This window comes from Telmatherina bonti (assembly GCF_933228915.1).
Source record: "Telmatherina bonti genome assembly, chromosome: 1".
Lineage (NCBI taxonomy): Eukaryota > Metazoa > Chordata > Actinopteri > Atheriniformes > Telmatherinidae > Telmatherina > Telmatherina bonti.
This window is the reverse complement of record NC_136619.1, coordinates 40,776,242-40,795,518: the sequence shown is the minus strand read 5'-3', so window position 1 is coordinate 40,795,518 and position 19,277 is coordinate 40,776,242. Positions and strand designations below refer to the sequence as shown.

At 40.5% G+C, this 19,277-nt stretch overlaps 1 protein-coding gene across 1 annotated transcript; it reads left to right on the top strand.

Moving 5' to 3' along the window:
* Positions 1-3,156: 3,156 nt before the first annotated feature.
* Positions 3,157-17,518, top strand: cdhr5a (cadherin-related family member 5a). Its single transcript, XM_079242043.1, has 14 exons — positions 3,157-3,265; positions 4,830-5,002; positions 6,235-6,294; positions 6,422-6,511; positions 6,589-6,675; positions 7,054-7,158; positions 7,237-7,422; positions 7,613-7,703; positions 9,173-9,270; positions 9,351-9,557; positions 11,741-11,854; positions 11,949-12,015; positions 13,108-13,268; positions 14,615-17,518. The coding sequence occupies exons 1-14, from the start codon at positions 3,175-3,177 to the stop codon at positions 15,203-15,205; spliced, it is 2,121 nt and encodes a 706-aa protein (XP_079098169.1). The 5' UTR covers positions 3,157-3,174; the 3' UTR covers positions 15,206-17,518.
* The last annotated feature ends 1,759 nt before the right edge of the window (positions 17,519-19,277 follow it).

Here is a 19,277-nt window from a genome sequence, read left to right as displayed (position 1 = left end):
ATAAGTTATCTGCCAACAGAACAAGAAAATTTGGCTTGTCAAGACTTCCCAAAACAAGTAAAAATGCTCTTCAAACAAGAGGAATTCTCTGGCATAAAAACTAAGAATTATCTTACCTTTAAAAAAAAAAAAAAAAAAAAAAAAAAAAGCATATGTGAACTCATTTTAAGATTTTTAATCTTAGATTTCAGTTTTTGCAGGGAAGAGTCCTGAAAAGTCTCTAATATCTGCAGAAATCCTCCAGTCAGGCCTGTGCTGAAAGCTCCACACATCAGATGGTGAGAAAATGTAGAAAGTAAAGATTTTCTGGATTATTTGCTGTTCCTATTCACGTGAACGTGTGTGTGTGTGTGTGTGTGTGTGTGTGTGTGTGTGTGTGTGTGTGTGTGCAGGTGAGACGTTGTTCTTTCTTTTGACCTGAATTTTTTTTTTTCTACTGTTGTGGATTCAAAGTACCAGCAGTCATGTGATAAACCATTATCAGGTGTGTGATTATGAGATTGAAAAGTTAAGTTTTGATCTGTGAGATATTTCCTCATCACTCTCCTTTCCTGATGAAGACCACGTGACGCATCTGGGAAAAGCAGAGGAGCTCAGGCGCCCCCTGCTGGTCAGAGATGGGAACTACGTCCTGTAAACAAGCAGGAGTCCCTGACATGACAAGAGATAACTCCAGTTCTTCTCATCCTCCAGCAGAGTTTGTCTGCTAGTGCTTTCCGTTGGGTGTGAGGATCATCTCTGCATGGACACATAATGAACGAGCTTCATGTGACATGCTGACACTATGAGCTTGTTGTTCCCACACAGATGGGTGAGAGTGCTGACATTACAGCACAGAGCTGCCTTGTCCACATGTGAAGCCAGTATGTGTCCCACTTCGTGCCAGTGTGACTTTCTGTCATTATTATCATGTGAGGGATCAGACAGGAAGGGGAGGCAGAGGAAAAACAGCCCGAACCCCTCCTCGATGCGACGATCAGAGGCATTGATCATGAGCCAAATGAAACTTATCAGCTGTGGAAAAGAGGGGAATGTGACAGATGAGACTGTTTCAGTTGCAGATGGAGACTTTGTAAAGCATGAGCTCTACTAAGGATGAACCACCGTCGTAGCTGCTGTTTATCATAAAAACTTATATTTACCAGAGAAAAGTTGCCGTGTAACTGGAAGCAGCTAGAGATGGGTTGATAATGAATATGTGCCAGTCAAAACATCAGGTTTGATACTTTTTTAGGTGTCGAGATACAAGTCTGCTGATACAAAACGTAATTTGTTCACATTATTAAGAGTTCTATGCAGTAATATTGCATGTGAAACCCAGTATCAGTTGTTCCTTCTGTGTCACATGATCATGGCAGCCTATCAGATGTCTCGATGACATCATGATGCTGCTACTGAACACGATAATGAAGTTTTGTTGTGATGTTTTACTGGCTTGATGCATTTAATTCATATTATGCTTTATTATATTGATCATGTTTCTTTCAGATATATTTGTATTTTTTTTAAATGTTCTATTTATTAATGTGAATAATTGTCAATATAATTGAAAAAAGATTGATGAAAACTTGTTTTTGTTGCTTTTTCTCATCAGTAGGATTAATTATTTTAAAAGCATTTCTTTCCATTGTTGATGTTCTTACATTTTATTTATTTATTATATATTTCCCCGTGCAGAATATATGTTATTACAACACTGAACAAGCATGATTTTACTCTAACAGGCAAGAAGCAGCAATATTGATATCGGTATCAATGAAGTGCTAAAAACTAACAGTATCATATTGAAGGGAAAAATGTTGGTGTCATTTTGGTGAGTTTTCATCCATTAGCATAAATCTTTTCAGAAGATTTATTTGGAAATTTCTGATGTTTAACAGTAGCTGCACCATTCAGTTAAGTTCAATTCAGCTGTATATGTATAAAAACTATTTTGTTTTATTCTATTTTATTTTAATTAAATTTAATTTAATTTGGTCTTTTATTGAGCCAATTTATCTTGTATATCTATCTATCTATCTATCTATCCATCCATCCATCCATCCATCCATCTATCTATCCATCTATCTATATATAAATGTATATGTATGTAGTAAATGACTATTTCCTTTTCATTCCTTTTTCTAACTTCTTTATGTAATGATTCATGATTCAATATAATTATTATGATCACTAGTTTCTTATTTATTACCTGCTTGTATTTATGTGTATGTATAAATAAACATGTATAAATAAACATGTATAAATATGGATGTTTACATTTTCTTTTGTCCACTCGTTCAACATAATAATAAAAAAAAAAACTAACTAGTTAATCGACAACTGCATCATGTGTGTAATAATCTCAGAAAAATATCTTTAGAACCATTCATGTAAATAAATGTATGTTTATCTGAAGGACACCTTCTGATAACGATGATGATGATGAAGATGAAGATGTCCTGCAGACAGAACAACGGCATTTCTTTTTCTGCAGCAGCTCATCAACGTTTTGTTTCATTTTATAGTTAAACAACAAAAAGAATCAGATAAAAAGTGCTGATTCATTTCCAAACCGGTTCGTTTCATCAGCTCTGTGGGAATGTGTTGTTCTTATTTCTACACTTCTCACTTCTGGAACAGTTTTAATGTTTATAAAACTTTAAATTCTCTGATTTCAGCCTCAGTAAGAAAATGTTCCAGCTGACATGTGGAATGTTAAAGTCATCCTTGTTAGAAAAACCACATGTTTCATGTGAAAACACACCTGTGAAGCGGTTCTTCATGTGACCCACGTGTGTTTTTCCTGTAAGGAACCGTCTGTGATGAGGAACATCCGAGCCAAGGCAGCTGAAAACATCCTACCTGGAAAGTATTCTGACATGTCAGAAATGTTTTCAGCTGCCAGCATTCCTCTGCTGGATCCTTCCCAGAATGCACCAGGGCCACCAGTACAAAATGAGCCGTCCAGCTAAAAAGAGATGCAAGTATTTTAGTGGGAGGCTGCGACTCCGCTGCTGGCAGGGGCTTAATGCAATATGCGGCCGTAAGATGAAGTCACAAACATTGCAACTGTAGTCTACTCCCACTCGCCGGGCAGCACAGACAGGGCATTATGTGGCCGAGTACCAGCTGGTACCACGGGCTCCTCATCCTCCTCGGGACTTCATTTGGTGCTGCTGCAGAAATCTGGACATGGAAGTGAAATTGAGGAGCAAAGCTGTGGATGTTCTCCTTGGATGCATGGTTTCCATCTGCTTCTCTGCAGTTTGTTTGGCTCAGAGACGTGAGTAGAGCTTCTACGTGTGTGGAGGCGGATGAGGCGCCACTTTCTGTCTCATCGTTTTGTGACTCCTGTCAGAGTTTCCACTCCATGTAACACGTTTAACAAGAAATGTCATTAACAGGGTTTAATTTACAACAAGGTTAAGATAAAATACAGCGAGTGTGTGATTAACAAGGAGACCAGATAGCTGTCCAGACCTGGACCCTGAAGGGCCTGGAAGTGCCCTTGTTTGTGGATTTGTGTTGCTGAATTGTTTCCACTAAACGTGCAGTTTTACACGCAGACTCATGGTTGTTTCAGATCTTTCTTCTGTTGAGGATTAACTTCAGGTTTCCCCTCAGAGAAAACATTTTACAAACACAGACAGTGACTTCAGCAGTTTATTTACCCAGTGAAGAAGAATCTTCTAGCAGCCTCGTCCACAGCGAAACATCTCTCATGTGGTGAACTCTGGTTGGTTTCGACTGTCGGAGAATAAAAACCAGTTTCTGTCCATCTCTGACAGACTTGCAGGGATTTATTAGGGGTGGGAAAATCAAATCAAAACATCGGAAATCGGGATCTTTTTCTTCACAATTTTAAAATTGATTATTTTTTTAACAAAAAAAATCAATACAAAAAAAATGAATGTACTATAAAATTTTTGTCATTTCTATTGTTTTGTTTGGATCTTTTTACTTGTCTTCTTGGGCTTTATAGCAGCAGAATGATGGTCTGGCTACTGGGTTGTTTTTCATCATTGAAATGAAGAAAAATGACGAGCAAAATAAAAAAGTTTTACACATTTTTTTTTGTTTTTAATCTACAAAAATCAGCAAAATCGTAGAACTGTGAGAATCGCAATTTAAATTAAAAAAAAATCGAATTGAATCTAACAAAAGCATATCGTCACACCTCCAGTATTTACATCTCAGTGAGCTCTAGTTTCTCTCTGGTTTGGGTCCGTTTGCCAGGATGTGACCGTTTAGTGTTCAGATTCCTTCGTCTCCCGCTGGCCAACAAATACACCGTCCATATTTATCATTCCTCTCATCTGTGGGAACCCCTCATCAGAGAAACTTTGTGTGCACCAGACAAAGGAATGGACGTGAAAAATACCTAGATAAATCTAGAATGCACTGAGCGAAGTTTTGACATGAATTCATCATTTGAAACCTTTCCAACAGGGATGGAAATGGATCGAATGAACGACTCGTTAGCAGGCGTCAGCAGAACTAAATGATGTGCAGAAGCGATGCATCTTAAGGACCTGACCTTGAAGTCCAGATATAAAACCTTAACTTCCATTTTAAGAGGCTACAGATGTGGTTACAGTGTTTGTAAGTTATTAAAGTTCTGCGTAAACTATTATTACGTATTACTAAGTTGGACGCTACGATGCTGTTTCAGTAAATACTCTTTTTAATGATGAAAAAAAGTCGTTTAAACAGAAGTTTTTTCTGTAAAAATGGGAAATAAACCGCATGACGGACGATCAGGGTATTCTGCAGCTGGTTTGGTCGTCGGTTTTCTCTGGAATCTTTCCTAAAGTTCGCTGTTTGATGCTTCTGCTCTCCTCTGCCAGTCTGCACCGTCCCTCCCGGCCCAATAACCATCCCAGAAAACAGCACGGCAGACATCCAGGTGGTGAAAATCATCTCCAGCAGCGATGTGAGTCTGACGGTCACAGTCAACCCAGAGGATCTGTTCTACATTAAGGGGAACATCCTGATGGTGAAGAAAGGCCTGGATTATGAGGTAATTCCACACAAACACAGATTATAAGAACAGTTTTCTGTTGTTCTGAAGGCAGGTTACTTTAAGATGTTCCCAGCCAGCGTGTCCACGTGGGGCCTTTAACGGTTAAACTTGGCCTACAGGTACTGAGTTGGCTTCAAATGGGCTGATTTTGCAGGTCCTGTGTGGTTTCAGCTGCATGGACCCCTCATGTGAAGCACATATGGACCTCATAAGAGATGTAGGTGGGTTACATGGGCATAAACAGCCCAGCTAAAACCCGGTCAGAACCATCTTTAAACCCAAAAATGGGTGAAGAAACTGCAGACTGCAGGTAAAGGTCCAACTTGGACGTGAACCCATGTGGACATGCTGTCTGGACTGATTCTTACACCTGGACAGCTTGCAGACACCTTGCCAGAGCCAAATGAAAGTCAGAACTGGTAAAAGATTCAGGCTTCAGCCAGAATAAAACTGTCACGGTGGCGGTGAGGAAGGTGAAGGTGTGGACCCAAACGCAGAGATGAGCAACCAGGAATGCGGGTTAAGGAGGGATTTATTCTAACCAAGGGATTCAGGGGACTAACAGCAACCAACAAAATACAACAAAATGATCCGGCAACGAAGAACTAAAACTGAGGGGTATGAACACACTGGGGAACCAAACGAGAAACAGGTGAACAGAATGAACTGAAACAAGACCAGGTGAACTCAATGAACAGGAAATCAATAAAGCTAAACAACAAACAAGGGAACCAAACAGGAAAAGCTACAAAATAAAACAGGAAACCCGACACTCAGGCACAGCACAAACCACATCATGACCAAAACGCCGTGGTGGGACCTTCCGGAAGCTGAACAGCTCAAAGAACCGAAGCCAAAGAGGGGACCCAGAATGCCATGTGAGAGACCGAAAGCATCCAACAGGAAAGCCTTACTTCTAATCACTGCTAAAGGTGGTTTAAATCATGAGGTAGACTTAGTTTATCACACACTGATTCTGCATTTTGGTTTAGTTTAGCTGACCTGGTTTGGACTAGAAGATGATGCAGACATTTAGATGCACATAAGTACTTTTCTCCACCGACCGCCGTGCTCCTCTGCTCCCAGCAGGTTTTTTACATAAATAATCATCTAAACTCATTATATTTCTGTTCTGCTCTGGCAGACGACACACAAATGGGAACTTTATTTAACATGTTTTAAATAAAACCTCTGGTTTCGGTGTGTAATTGCTGATGTGTGTTTTGCAGTCACTGCCCAGTCCGACTCTGGTGGCATGGGTGCAGTGCAGCAAAGAGGACTCTCCATCTGTGAGTATGAACTCTGAAATGGTCGATAAGCCAGTTTTCACTGCGAAGGTGAACCAGAAACAGCAAATCTCTCCCAGTTTCATGATTTAAATGAGCCGCTCGTGTGTCTGCTTTTTCCTTCCTGCAGGTGAGCGAGTCTGTTGAGATTTTGGTTGAAAATGTCAACGACAACCCTCCAAATTTTGTACAGAACCACTATGTGCTGGAGGTGAACGAGGTGAGCCGCTTCAATCCTGACACGCTTTTTCTCTTTTCATATTTCTGGTTTGACTCTGAGTTCTGTTTCCCGAACAGCTCACTCCCATCAACTCGAGCGTCGGCCTGATAGAAGCCACGGATGTCGACTCTGAGCCGCTGTACTACCGCTTAGAGCCTGCAACGGTAGGAGGAACTCTGAACCAGTTGTAGATGTTGGATCTGAAATGGAAACAGCAACAGTGTTTACACCATGAAGAAGACATAAGCAGATATGTGACGGTGTATTTGCCAATTTTTATTAAAAACCTTTTATTCTAAACCCCTTTGAGAGCCTGGATCTGGATTATTCCGCCAACTTTTGGGATTTTAACCCTTTTCTCATACAGCAACAGTATTTGTGGAAAATTAAATCATAAAAAGTCACAAATAAAACTTTTATACACTAATCCAACGTTACATCCATGAATTTGGGTATTTGCGTGACTGAAACATGATGAAGAGTTGCTGCACAGATTTAATCCGTCCCTACAGGTGTGACATCTGTCTTCTCTGCCAACGCAGGAAAAATATTTCCGGCTGGAGAACATAAACACACCAAAGGTACTTGTGAAAAGCATCCTGGACTATGACGTCGTGCAGAAGATCTCTCTGGTCTTACATGTGCAGGTACAATCATGAAAACCGCGTCCAGGAAGGTTTGGGTTTATTATGACCGATTCAGGAGGAATGTTTGTCTTCTTCCAGGACACGTTGAATGGTTCCGCCTCCAATGAGCCGTTCTTCACCTCCGTGGCGACCATAACGGTGCAGGTGAAGGACGTGGACAACCGGCCCCCGTGGTTCCAGCCGTGTCTGAGGACAAACTTAGGAAATGCTAAACTATGTGTGGGCGCCGGATACAGAGGGAAAGTAAACCTCACCGAGAAGGAGGCAAGAAAAAGAGCATTTCCCAGTACTTTAAAAAAAATGAACAAAAACAGCAAAAGAGCAACAACAGAGCAGATGTTTGTTGTGTTAAAAAGAAACATTTTCTTGCAGATATGGACTGAAGATCTGGTTAAAGAATAATAGTCAATGTATGACGACGACCGCTTTAATAAAGGTTGATTTTACCCCACAGGAAGGCCCCTTGGTGCTGGAGCCCGGCCCAGTGTTTGCCAAAGATGGTGACAGAAACCGGAGCGAGCAGATCAGCTACAGAATACTACGAGGTTTGAAACAATGCAAATAATATACTACAGCATGTTCTCCTGATTTCAGCTGGATAACTTCGTTTGGAGTGTTAATAAGAGTTTCCTAACCCATAAATACTGGAATTTATTTCCAATTATGCAAAATCAAAATAAATACAGGCAAATAATAAAGGAAAAAACACTGGAATAAAATCAATAAAATGACATGTTGAATTAATTAATCATTTATAAATATGCATAATACAAACTAATGAAATAAATGCATAAATGAGAGTAAATAAAAGTGAATGAATTGATAAAATTAGTTTGACACATATAGTAAAATATAATAAAATAATAAATATATAAATAAATAAATAAGATCCAGAATTAGTTTGTCGCAAATCTACAACGGGTGTCAAAAATTTAAGTCAGTTAAACAATCTTTCATAACTAAATAAACAAATAAACTATATAAATGTAAATAAGGACCGATGTCATTCAAAACATAAGAGTGTTTCATTCTTAACATGCAGCTACTTTACTTAACTACAGTGGTTTTAATAGTTACCCAAGTCATAAAATATTTTTCTAACATTCACTCTTTAGTTTTTATATCAGTGAGCCAACATCACAGTAAAATAAAATGAATAAATCAATAAAACATTTTATAACAATTTTTCTTCTGTTAATATTGAGTTAGATGTTTGACAGTGACAATACCTGAACTAAAATTCTCAACAGTGTAAATAAAAAGGTCTGAAATCTAAATGTGACTTTCTTGCAGATTCTTTGCTGATGTAAACTAAGGCTCTATTTCACTGAGTTTATCTTCAGATTAATGTAAGAAAAGTATCTTTTGTTAATATTGCACATTAAAAAAAACATGGTTGTCAGTCATTTTCATTTTCTACATTACATTTTCCAACATTAGATTCAACGTATTTAATTCAATGTACTGCAATAAAATACATTTTAAGCTTTGTTGTAACTCAAGTGAAAAAAAAAAAAATTGTTTAAATTAGCTTTAGCTCAAAAGCTATGCTAGCTTCTCCATTTTACAAGCTACTAGCTTCTCTATATTTTTCACCATTACTTTTTCCCTCATTATATTCTAACTAAAGGTCTATTTAATGTGGAAAGACACCTTGACAAAAATATCAGAAAAACAACAGACATGAGCTTTAGCCCTTAAGCTATCCTACTAGCTCGTTTTTAACAAGCTAGCTTCTGCATTATACTTTCCCCTTATTATATTGACACAAAACAACTGTTTAATGCTTTAATGTACATTTTAAAACATTTTTGTTATTAAAAATGAGAAAAGGGAAAAAAAAAAACTTTAGCTCATAAGCTATCTGACTAGCTAGCTGTAACTACCTAGGGTGCTAATTTTCTACTTTTTTTTAGTTATTGCAGTTTTGTTTATTAGCAATGAATCAAAACACAATACCTATAGAAATTTTAGGACTGTAAATTATTGCTCATTTTGTATTTTTTATCTTTAGGAAATGAAGGAAACATATTTCAGATCGATGAGGAAACAGGGAACATCACAATGACCAAAGCTGCTGATATTGTTGGTCCAGTAACCCTCACAGTTCTGGTAAATAAAATGATTTTTGCAACATATTCAACAACAAATCTTTCTGATTCATAAGTGACATATTTCCTCATGCCTGCTAGGCTTCCCAGGTGACCAACAGAGATCAGTTTGCAGTCACACAGGTCACCATCGAAGTGATGAAGAAGAGTAGGAACCCTCCTCGCTTTGAGAAAGAGCGATATGAAGGCTTCATCTACAGCAACTCTGTTCCAGAGAGCATGATCCTTCGAGACCGAAGCACCAACCGGCCCTTTAGGGTCCGAGCCCGTGACGAGGACTTCGCCAGTGTGAGCTATCTGGAACATGTTAAACAGCTTATTTCCCCTATTTTATTCAGATTCATATGGTAAATAAATCAAACCAGGATCAAACCAGAGTAAAGGAAGACGACTTTACTTTCTCAGCTACAGCAAGTTTTTTGCTCACTTTTTGCTCCAATGCAGAGTTTGCAAGTTCTCCCTGTGCATGGGTGGGTTTCTCTCCAGCTTCTTCCCACCATCCAAAGACATGCATGTTAGATTAATCAGTCACTCTAAATTCTCACAAAACAGTGAGTGTGAATAGTTGTTTGTCCTTCTATGATGGACTGGCGACCTGTCCAGGTGTAGCCGCCACTCGCCTGCTAACTGGAACAAGTGGTGTAGGACAGGGATGCCCAAGTCCGGTTCTAAAGATCTACTATCCCACAATTTTCCCATCAGCCTTTTGATCTGAATCCGAGTCCGTTGCTTGGAAAGTTTGCTTCATTTGTGCAATATTAAGATAACACTAATTCCCAACCACCAATCTAAAGGTTAGTGTCTAGAATTAACAGGACCCAAGGCTAATACTTTCATTCACAGAATTTTATTAGTACATCATTAAAAAAAACAGAAACCCTTAAAACTTATCAGGGGAAGGCATTGGACATCAAAAAACTAACAGTAGCTCAGTCTACCTGACCAACTCACCCAACTGGGTAATCATGAGCAGTCAGAAATTACAATAGCTGGAGGCAATAAGAGATCTTGGGGACTATCACAATACCCAGGGTTCATGTAAGAAAAATAAAATCACAACACACATTTAAAATAACACACGAAAACAACTCGGTCAAATGTACACAGCATATAAAAGACCCTCTATGTCAAAGCCTATTCCGGTCACTTAACCCTGGTGGAGGTGCTCAGAAGCAACCCAAATGCCACAATGCCAGTCCTCTAATAACACATAGGGATAAAATAGAGGGGGGAAAGAAAAGCAGTAACAGTGGCTAGCTCTCCTTATTCACGTATGTGCTCCGTAAAGCATTTGCTCTTGGTTAACAGCCCTGCAGCGCGTCGTTTAATGTGCACGCTCCAATATGCCTGCTGACAACCAGAGCTGGGGCTGCATTAGATTTACATGTCGGTAACTGGTTCCAGTTACGATCACAGGTTATCATACCGCTTTACATACCACACTTATTTTTCTTGCCCACGGACATAGACGGTAGCGTTACACAGCGTCCACTCAAACAAACCTTGCGTCAAAACACCTGGTGCGATTTCCACAGCTGAAGCTGACTGACGGTGTGATGGGAAGCGGAAGCTAGGTCGCTATAAACACTCCTCCGTCTGCTCTGGGTCCTAAAGCCGATTGACACTCAATAATTCAGTAGTTTACTCACTACATTTGGGGAAATGTGAACGCGCCAAACAAATTCTGAATTGGACCAAAGAAGTGGACTCGGTCCGCCTACAAATGCAGGTCTCAGTGCATTTCAAGCGGACCAAATACAGGAAGCAAACTACAAAAAAAAGCCTCTTCTTGCAGTTTGTATAGCATTGCATTGTGGGTAAATCCATAGCGATGGCGTTAAGGGTCCTCTGCCTCGTCTGGTGTTCATACTGCGACCATTGTTGCAGTGGATTTCTCCAGTATACTTGCATAAGACACAATAAAAACCCAAAACAGCCATAGTTTGGAGGAAACAGAGTTTTCTTCTTCTTGTCCTCTCTCCTGCTAAATACTAGTGCAGCGCCACCTCTGGTGGGAATGGGGATACATTATTCTGATGGTTTGGCTGGTTTGACCAAAGTGCAGCGTGAACACGATCTCGGTCTGCATGGATACACTCCGCTACAGCTGAACCGAGTCCCCAATCGGACCAAGTCTAGTGGACTATCCTGATGTGAATGCACCCTTACATACATTCCTTCTCAAAGGCCATTGAATTAAAGGGTTGAATTTCCTGATTATCAAGTAATTCAGCTCTACAGAGGCTCAATAAGGAGCCGTTTATTTCATTCAGGCATGTTGGTGAAGGGTTGCATCTAAAAGCTGCAGGACAGAAGATCTCCAGGACTGGACTTGGGCACAGTGTTTTCTGGTGTAGAAAAATGAATAGTATTTAAACTTTAAGTACTTAAAGTTTTTTTGCCGTTTTAATTTCCGTGTTAATGAAGCAATATGATAATAAAATGCCTACTTGTGTCTTTGTGCACATCAGGGTGTGAACCCAGATATGAAATACGAGGTCCAGTACAGCAGCTATGTCAACGTGACCTCTGATGGTTTCGTGGTCCTGAAGAGAGTTGTGAAGACAGAATCCTTCGCGCTTCAGGTGACTAAAGCGGTTGTATTGTACAGAGCAAATAAACGGTGCATCGATGCTTCCTGCCATCCTGTAAAGCTAAAAAACTCTTTACCACCTGCAGCTCCGAGCGGTGGACGCAACAACAGGCGAGTTTGGAACTGCAGCGCTCTCTGTTCAGGTCATACCTGGTAGGACCATCGCTGTTTTAACAGTTTACACAAACTGCATACATCTCCGCTGTTAAAAGATGTCCCAGAAAAGCATTAAAACGTTTGATGTAATGATCCGTATCCATTTCTGGGTTATGATAAAATATTTGTACAGATTTTTTGTTCATAATTTTCCTTCTGTTTTATCGATCCTATTGGTGTTTTGATTTCGACAGTGATACTCTACCCCTGGCCTCATGGTTAATCGCATCTTTATAGTTAAATGATAACTCTCCTGCCATGCAAACCTGTGAAAAGACCAACTAAAATAGTGTTGAATTAATATATAATTATAGTTTCAGTTTTAGGAGTGTCATCGGTAACTTTCTGCAGTAAAGTTTTAACAGTCAGTTGAAATAAAATACCCGACTGGGTGTAAACTCACTGGTTATGGGGTCCATCTTGCTAGTACTGGCTGGACACACTTATTTACCTCAAAATGGACTAAATTGTTGGTGGAATGAGTTCAACAAGGTGGAAACATTCCTCAGAGATTTGCTCCATATTCACATGAAGCATCACACATCTTGATGAGAATCTCTCTACCATGTGAATGTGGAGCTGAACGGGAGACTCATCAGACCAGCAACGTTTCTCCATCTTCTATTGTCCAGTTCTGGTGAGTCTGTGTGAATTGTAGCCTCAGTTTCCTGTTCTTACTGACAGGAGTTGCACCCACCTCCTGCCATGTGATTGGCTGACGAGCTATTTTTGTTTAAAAAGTTGTCCAACAGGTGGGCCTAATAAGGTGATAAGTGAGGGCAAATTATATTTCAACATGATAAATAAACTTCTAACATTCTTGCTTTGCTTTATTTGCAGATTTATATTTCATTACAAAAACTTTCTCACCTACATCTAAGAACTGAACGAGCTCAAACTACAAACGCCTCAGTAAAATTACAGCTGATATATACAAGTCCAATTTATCTTGTATCCTAATATCTTAATTCTGTTGGAAATCGTCGAGGGGTTAGAAAAGACACCATGAATATGGGATACACAGGATGTGCATCATGTTGAAGTGCTGTTTATGTGGAACCTTGAGTCATGTACCTGTCCTCCCACCAGCCGTGGCCATCCCGTCCCCTTCCAACGTGGGCTACCGTCCAGGCGACATGGCGCTCCTGGGCCTGATCATGGCAGCTTTGCTTGTCCTTTGCCTCATTGTAATCGGCTTCTTGATTTCCCGCTTGTGGAAGGGAAACGCCAGCATGGAGAAAATATGTGAGGTCAGTTTCCATCCAAAATATGTCTTGCTATAGGCTTGGTTTTATTTACTATTTATTTATTTTTATTTTATTTCTTGTTATTTTATTTCTTGAGTATGGGGTACCGGACCCCCTTGTACGAGCTGTCCGGTCCCTGTACGACAGGTGTCAGAGCTTGGTCCACATTGCCGGTAGTAAGTCGGATTCGTTTCCGGTGAGGGTTGGACTCCGCCAAGGCTGCCCTTTATCACCGATTCTGTTCATTACTTATATGGACAGAATTTCTAGGCGCAGCCGAGGTGTTGAGGGGATCCGGCTTGGTGGCCTCAGGATTGGGTCCCTGCTTTTTGCAGATGACGTGGTCCTGTTGGCTTCATCTGGTCGTGATCTCCAGCTCTTGCTTGAGCGATTCGCGACCGAGTGTGAAGCGGCTGGGATGAGAATCAGCACCTCCAAGTCTGAGACCATGGTCCTCAGCAGGAATAGGGTGGATTGCCCTCTCCGGGTTGGGAGTCAGGTCCTGCCTCAAGTGGAGGAGTTTAAATATCTCGGGGTCTTGTTCACGAGTGAGGGAAGGATGGAGCGTGAGATCGACAGACGGATCGGTGCGGCGTCTGCAGTAATGCGGACTCTGCGCCGGTCTGTCGTGGTGAAGAAGGAGCTGAGCCAGAAGGCGAAGCTCTCCATTTACCAGTCGATCTACGTTCCTACCCTCACCTATGGTCATGAGCTGTGGGTCGTGACCAAAAGAACCAGATCTCGTATACAGGCGGCTGAAATGGGTTTCCTCCGCAGGGTGGCCGGGCTCTCCCTTAGAGATAGGGTGAGGAGCTCGGTCATCCGGGAGGAGATCAGAGTAGAGCCGCTGCTCCTTCGCATCGAGAGGAACCAGTTGAGGTGGCTCGGGCATCTGGTCAGGATGCCTCCTGGACCTCCCTGGTGAGGTGTTCCAGGCACGTCCCTCTGGGAGGAGACCCCGGGGAAGACCCAGGACACGCTGGAGGGATTATATCTCTCGGCTGGCGTGGGAACGCCTCGGGATCCCCCCGCAGAGTTGGCAAATGTGGCTGGGGAGAGGGAAGTCTGGGCTTCCCTGCTTAGGCTGCTGCCCCCGCAACCCAACCCCGGATAAGCGGCAGAAGATGGATGGATGGATGGACTCGTCTGGTTCATGTTTGGAGCTCCTCCTGTGCAGTTTTGATGAGTATTTATCAGCTGAATCCCACAGAGGAGCTCTGTGTTAAAACTGCAGATGAACATAACTGACTCTTGTAAACTGCAATGACAACTGTGGGGTTAAACAATGCTTCAATATCCTGCATGCTTCATTCTCTGCTGTATTAATGAGGGGCCTCTCCTGCCTGCAGTGCCTGGGCCCCTGCCTGCAGACTGAGCAGCCTCGAACCGGCCACAGAGACTCCCTGCAGTACACCAACGACGGCTTCCAGAACGAGGGCGACGCGAGCCGCGGGGGCTCCAGACGCTGGAACAACGCCTTCCCCAGACGCAGCACCTTCCCCCAGCCCAGGAGCAGGATCCTCCCCCTGGACAAGCGGGGCCACGCCTGCTCCACCTGCGGCATCTACACCAACCACGTCCCTAAAGGCAGCCCCTCAGCGAGACCCGCCAGGAGGAGCCGAGGAGACGGGGACGAGTACAGCATGAGGTCGATCCTGTCCAAGCAGCGCAGGAAGGAGGGCCAGAAAACGGTGTGGTTCAAGGAGAGCGAGGACTCCTCTGACATCGAGGTGGAGATTATTCCAGACACTGTGGGTCGGGTGGAGGAGGAGACTGAGGAGGAGCTGGAGGTGGAGATGGAAGGTGTTGTCAGAGACCCGGCTGCCCCGCTGAGAGAGCCTGGCGGGCAGGAGGGTCAAAACACAGAGTCCGGCGAGGAGCAGGACCCTGGAGATGTAAACTCGGAGCAAGGGAAGGGGGAGCAGGAGCAGGAGCGCTGACAGCAGACGTCAGACTGAGCAGAACCTTGCTGGTTTTATTCTCACTTTTTGGATAATGCATCCTTCAGAAGAGGCCTCAGCAGTCCAGGAAGACTCTTCCAGGGTCTCTGAACAGCTGCAAAACCTCAAAAACAGACCCAAGGATCCAAAAAGTATTTCTGTGCTACTGTGAGTATTTTGCAGAACAGCTGAAGTGATGAAGTGTAGATGTTTCCTTCAATGCAATAAAACTTAAATATGTAACATGTTCATTTAACAGATACAAGTTCAAACATCTGATTTTTAGTGTCTTTACTGACCATCTTCACTGTGTTTGGAAATAAATAAATGTAGAAGTTGATGTAGCAACACTTAAAAAAAAGCAGGAAGGCAGTGAAAGAGAGAAATGTTAATAGATTAAACAAGTAACAGAATTTTAGAAGATTATATTATAATCAACACATAAAGAGGTGACAGGTGAGGGTGCCAGGATTGGGTATAAAAGGGGCATCCACCAACATCTCAGTCTTTCTGAGCAAGTTTGGCTTGAGATTTTCATCCAGAGTCTTAACAATTTCATGCATAGTGATGACTACAGTCAACACCTATTTGAAGGTTGTTTTCTAAAATATGCACAGATGAGCACGATATATTTATAAATTAGCAACCTTAGCATAGATACAGAAAAATTATGATGTTTGCTTCAGTGATAAACAGGAAGATGGTCCTCATATTGTCACAAAATATTAACTTTAGATAAATATGACCTCATTTTATAAATATTTTTGGGAACAGATTATAATAAATAAGTTAAAAAAAAAAACAAAAAAAAGCATTAATGCAGGCATTTCTGAAGAAATATGTGAAAAACATGTTTTTTTGTTTTTTGTTTTTTTTACAAAGAATTCAAGTATGACACGGTTAAATAAGTGAAAGAAGAAAAGAAACAAATTCTCAAAAGGAACTTTGGTCTTTTAACCCTTTAAATCCCATGGAGGAAAAAAAAGGCTAAGAAGTAAGTTTTTTTTTTTTTATTACAAGGTCTTTATTTCACCCTAACTGTGGGGGTGATGTTTCTCATTTTCTGTCAAAACTATGAGTGTAATCTTCTGCTTCTTGGTGTCAGAGACAGAAGACAAGCATCATATTGTTTCAAACTAGATTTGGAGCAAAGTTTTCACCATTCTGTGACGCAAAATGTCGCAAACTGTACGTCATGTTGGGCTTTATAGGGTTAATATCAACAGAGCAGAAAATGTTTACAGGCAGGACTGTAGGAGGAGCTGTCATAACCATCACAACACCAAGTCCAGTGTTCTCAGTATTATGTAGCTGGTTTACCTCTCATCACCATGGCAACTGATGATAAAAATATAACCAGCTTTTATTCTCAGAGAATAGTTCCTCTCAAAATCTGCAATAATTAGTATCAGTTATTAAAAGCAACCTAGTGGAACAAAATGATAAAATGTTTCTGGCATTAAGTTTACATTTATTAATATTTCCTAAATGCAATAAAGTTTGTTGGTTTAGACTAAAATAATGAGTGAAACGTTGAAAGATTTGTTGCATTTTAGAAACTTCAGCAGCTCTTTTTACAGGAAAACTGAGATCACTTACTTTTAGTTTTAATCTTTTTTCTTTAACATTAAACTCAAAGTAATTTCTGAACTTTTCAGATGTGTTTTTATTATTTTCTTAAATTGTTGTCTTACTTTTTCACTGTTTAATGTAAGAAAAGAAATGTAAAACTGAAGCAGTTGGAATCAGAGTAGAAAGACTTACAGTCTGACATGTTGGTCAAATTTAACACTTTTAGTTTGAGAAAAAGACTCTTAACTTGTAAAACTTACTGTTTCAAAGTTGTAAAAATGTGATTCAAGGACTGAGATGTTTTATTTCCACATTTCTGACCCTTTTAGAAACTTTCAGTGTTTTGTTTTTTTCATAGAAGAGTGGTGCGATATTTATAACATGTTTTAGACTCAGATCTTCAGATTTGGACCCTCATCAGACCAGCAACGTTTCTCCATCTTCTATTGTCCAGTTCTGGTGAGTCTGTGTGAATTGTAGCCTCAGTTTCCTGTTCTTACTGACAGGAGGGAACCCGCTGTGGTCTTCTGCTGCTGGAGACCATCTGCTTCCAGGCTGGACGGGTTCAGAGACGATGTTCTGGATGTGTTGATTGGAACCAGTGCTTACTGGAATTCCTGATGTCTTTCTATCATCTGCAACCATTTTGTAAAACTGCTGCTTACTGGATATTTGTTGTCATTTGTGGAACATTCTCTGTAAAAAGTCTTGCGATGGTTGTGTGTGAAAATCCCAGTAAATACTCAGAACAACATGCTACGTTCAAAGTCACTTAAATCTCCTTTTCTCCTCAATATGATGCTCAGTTTGACTTCAGTAGGTCTTCCCTTATGTCAACACGACTACATGTAAAGTTTGAATCCAAAACCAAGAAAAATCCAGGGCAAGTGCCGCTGATACTGACACTTTTTGCTTCCTTTAATTATTGAATGTGATCATAATAATAAAGCAATTACAAAGATTTTGTCAAATATTAGCAGTGTAAATGTAAGATCTGAATGTTTCTTTTGGTTTGTAAAGAAAACACCTTGTTTTGTTTCATCACATAATTCTTTGCAAAAAAAAAAATACAGGCAACAATGCAAATTAACTTAAAATCTACAGTTGTGCTCATATGTCTTCATCCCCTTTCATTAAAGAAAAGGCTGAATTTACAACAGTCACTCAAATAACTGGAGACTTAAAAAAGGAACAATAACTAAAAAAATTGCAAGAATATAATTTAGTAATATAAGACACTGTTTTTTTTAAAAATTTAATTGAGTTGGAGAAAGAAAAGAAACAAACAAATGTGTCCTGGACAAATCAGAGCAGTTTTCTGTTGAACAGTGGGACAAAATACCTGTCAACAGGTGCAGAAGTCTGACTGAAAGGAACAGAAAACACCTGACTGGAGCAGAAACATTGAAGGATTCTTCAACTAAATATTAATTTATTACATATTCCATCAGTCATAAAGTATCTTATTTGTTTGCTTTTTAAAAACAATTTTTCTATTGAACCAGAATTAGAAAATAATGTAATATTTTCATAAATTTTTTTTATTTATTATTACTTTAGTCAATTTCAGCTTATTTTACAGGCAGCTGTTTGTTTTTCCTTCTTTAATGAAAGGGGATGAATAAATATGAGCACAACTGTACAACTGGTTGGCTCTTATTCACATTCTTTGGCTTCTTAACTGTGGAAGAAAATAATATCATTTCATACTGGTATCGACTGATACCAAAACTAGCCTTGGTATCGATAGTATCGATACCTGCTGAGCCTTAACTAGATGTACTGAGTTGCTGCCATGTGATTTATTGACATTATGTGTGAAAACAAGCGATTGAGCAGGTGTACCTAACGAAGTGATCAGTGTTTGTCATGCTGAGGACACATTATTTAATAAAACACATGAAAAAGTACAAATAAAACCATAAGAACGCAGAGAATCAGAAAACATCCTGAGAAGTTTCAGGGTCCATCATCCTGGTATCAGTTAATCGGAACAATGTTTGGGTTGCCAGATTGTGGAAAGTCTCTGCTGCTGTTTAAAATGTAGGCGAAAGGTTTGACACATTCGGCATAATGTTCCAGTTAAAGGACGCGGGGAAACTGGACCTAAAACCAGCAATTACTGGGAAAGAAGCAAATCCATGTTATCTGAGGTTAATAAATTTACAGTCAGAGGATCTCAGCTTCCCCCTCCCCTCAGGTGAATCACCAAAACTCCTTCAAACCAGTATATCATCCTGCAGCAACGTCACTGGCTCCCAGTTTAGCAGCGAATCATATTCACTCCTCCTTTATGCCTCCATCACCTCTCTCACCTCACATCCGTCTCCACCTCAGCACCACAGGAAGCCTTGCAGCCTGATTTAATAAACGTTAAACCAGCTCTCAAGTTGAGGATCCAAAAAGTTGCAACACAAATTGAAAAGGAATTTAAGGAAAGTTTGATCCATAACGAAAAATGTTCCAGTTTGCCTCGGCTGAGCAGACCAGAGATTCAGAC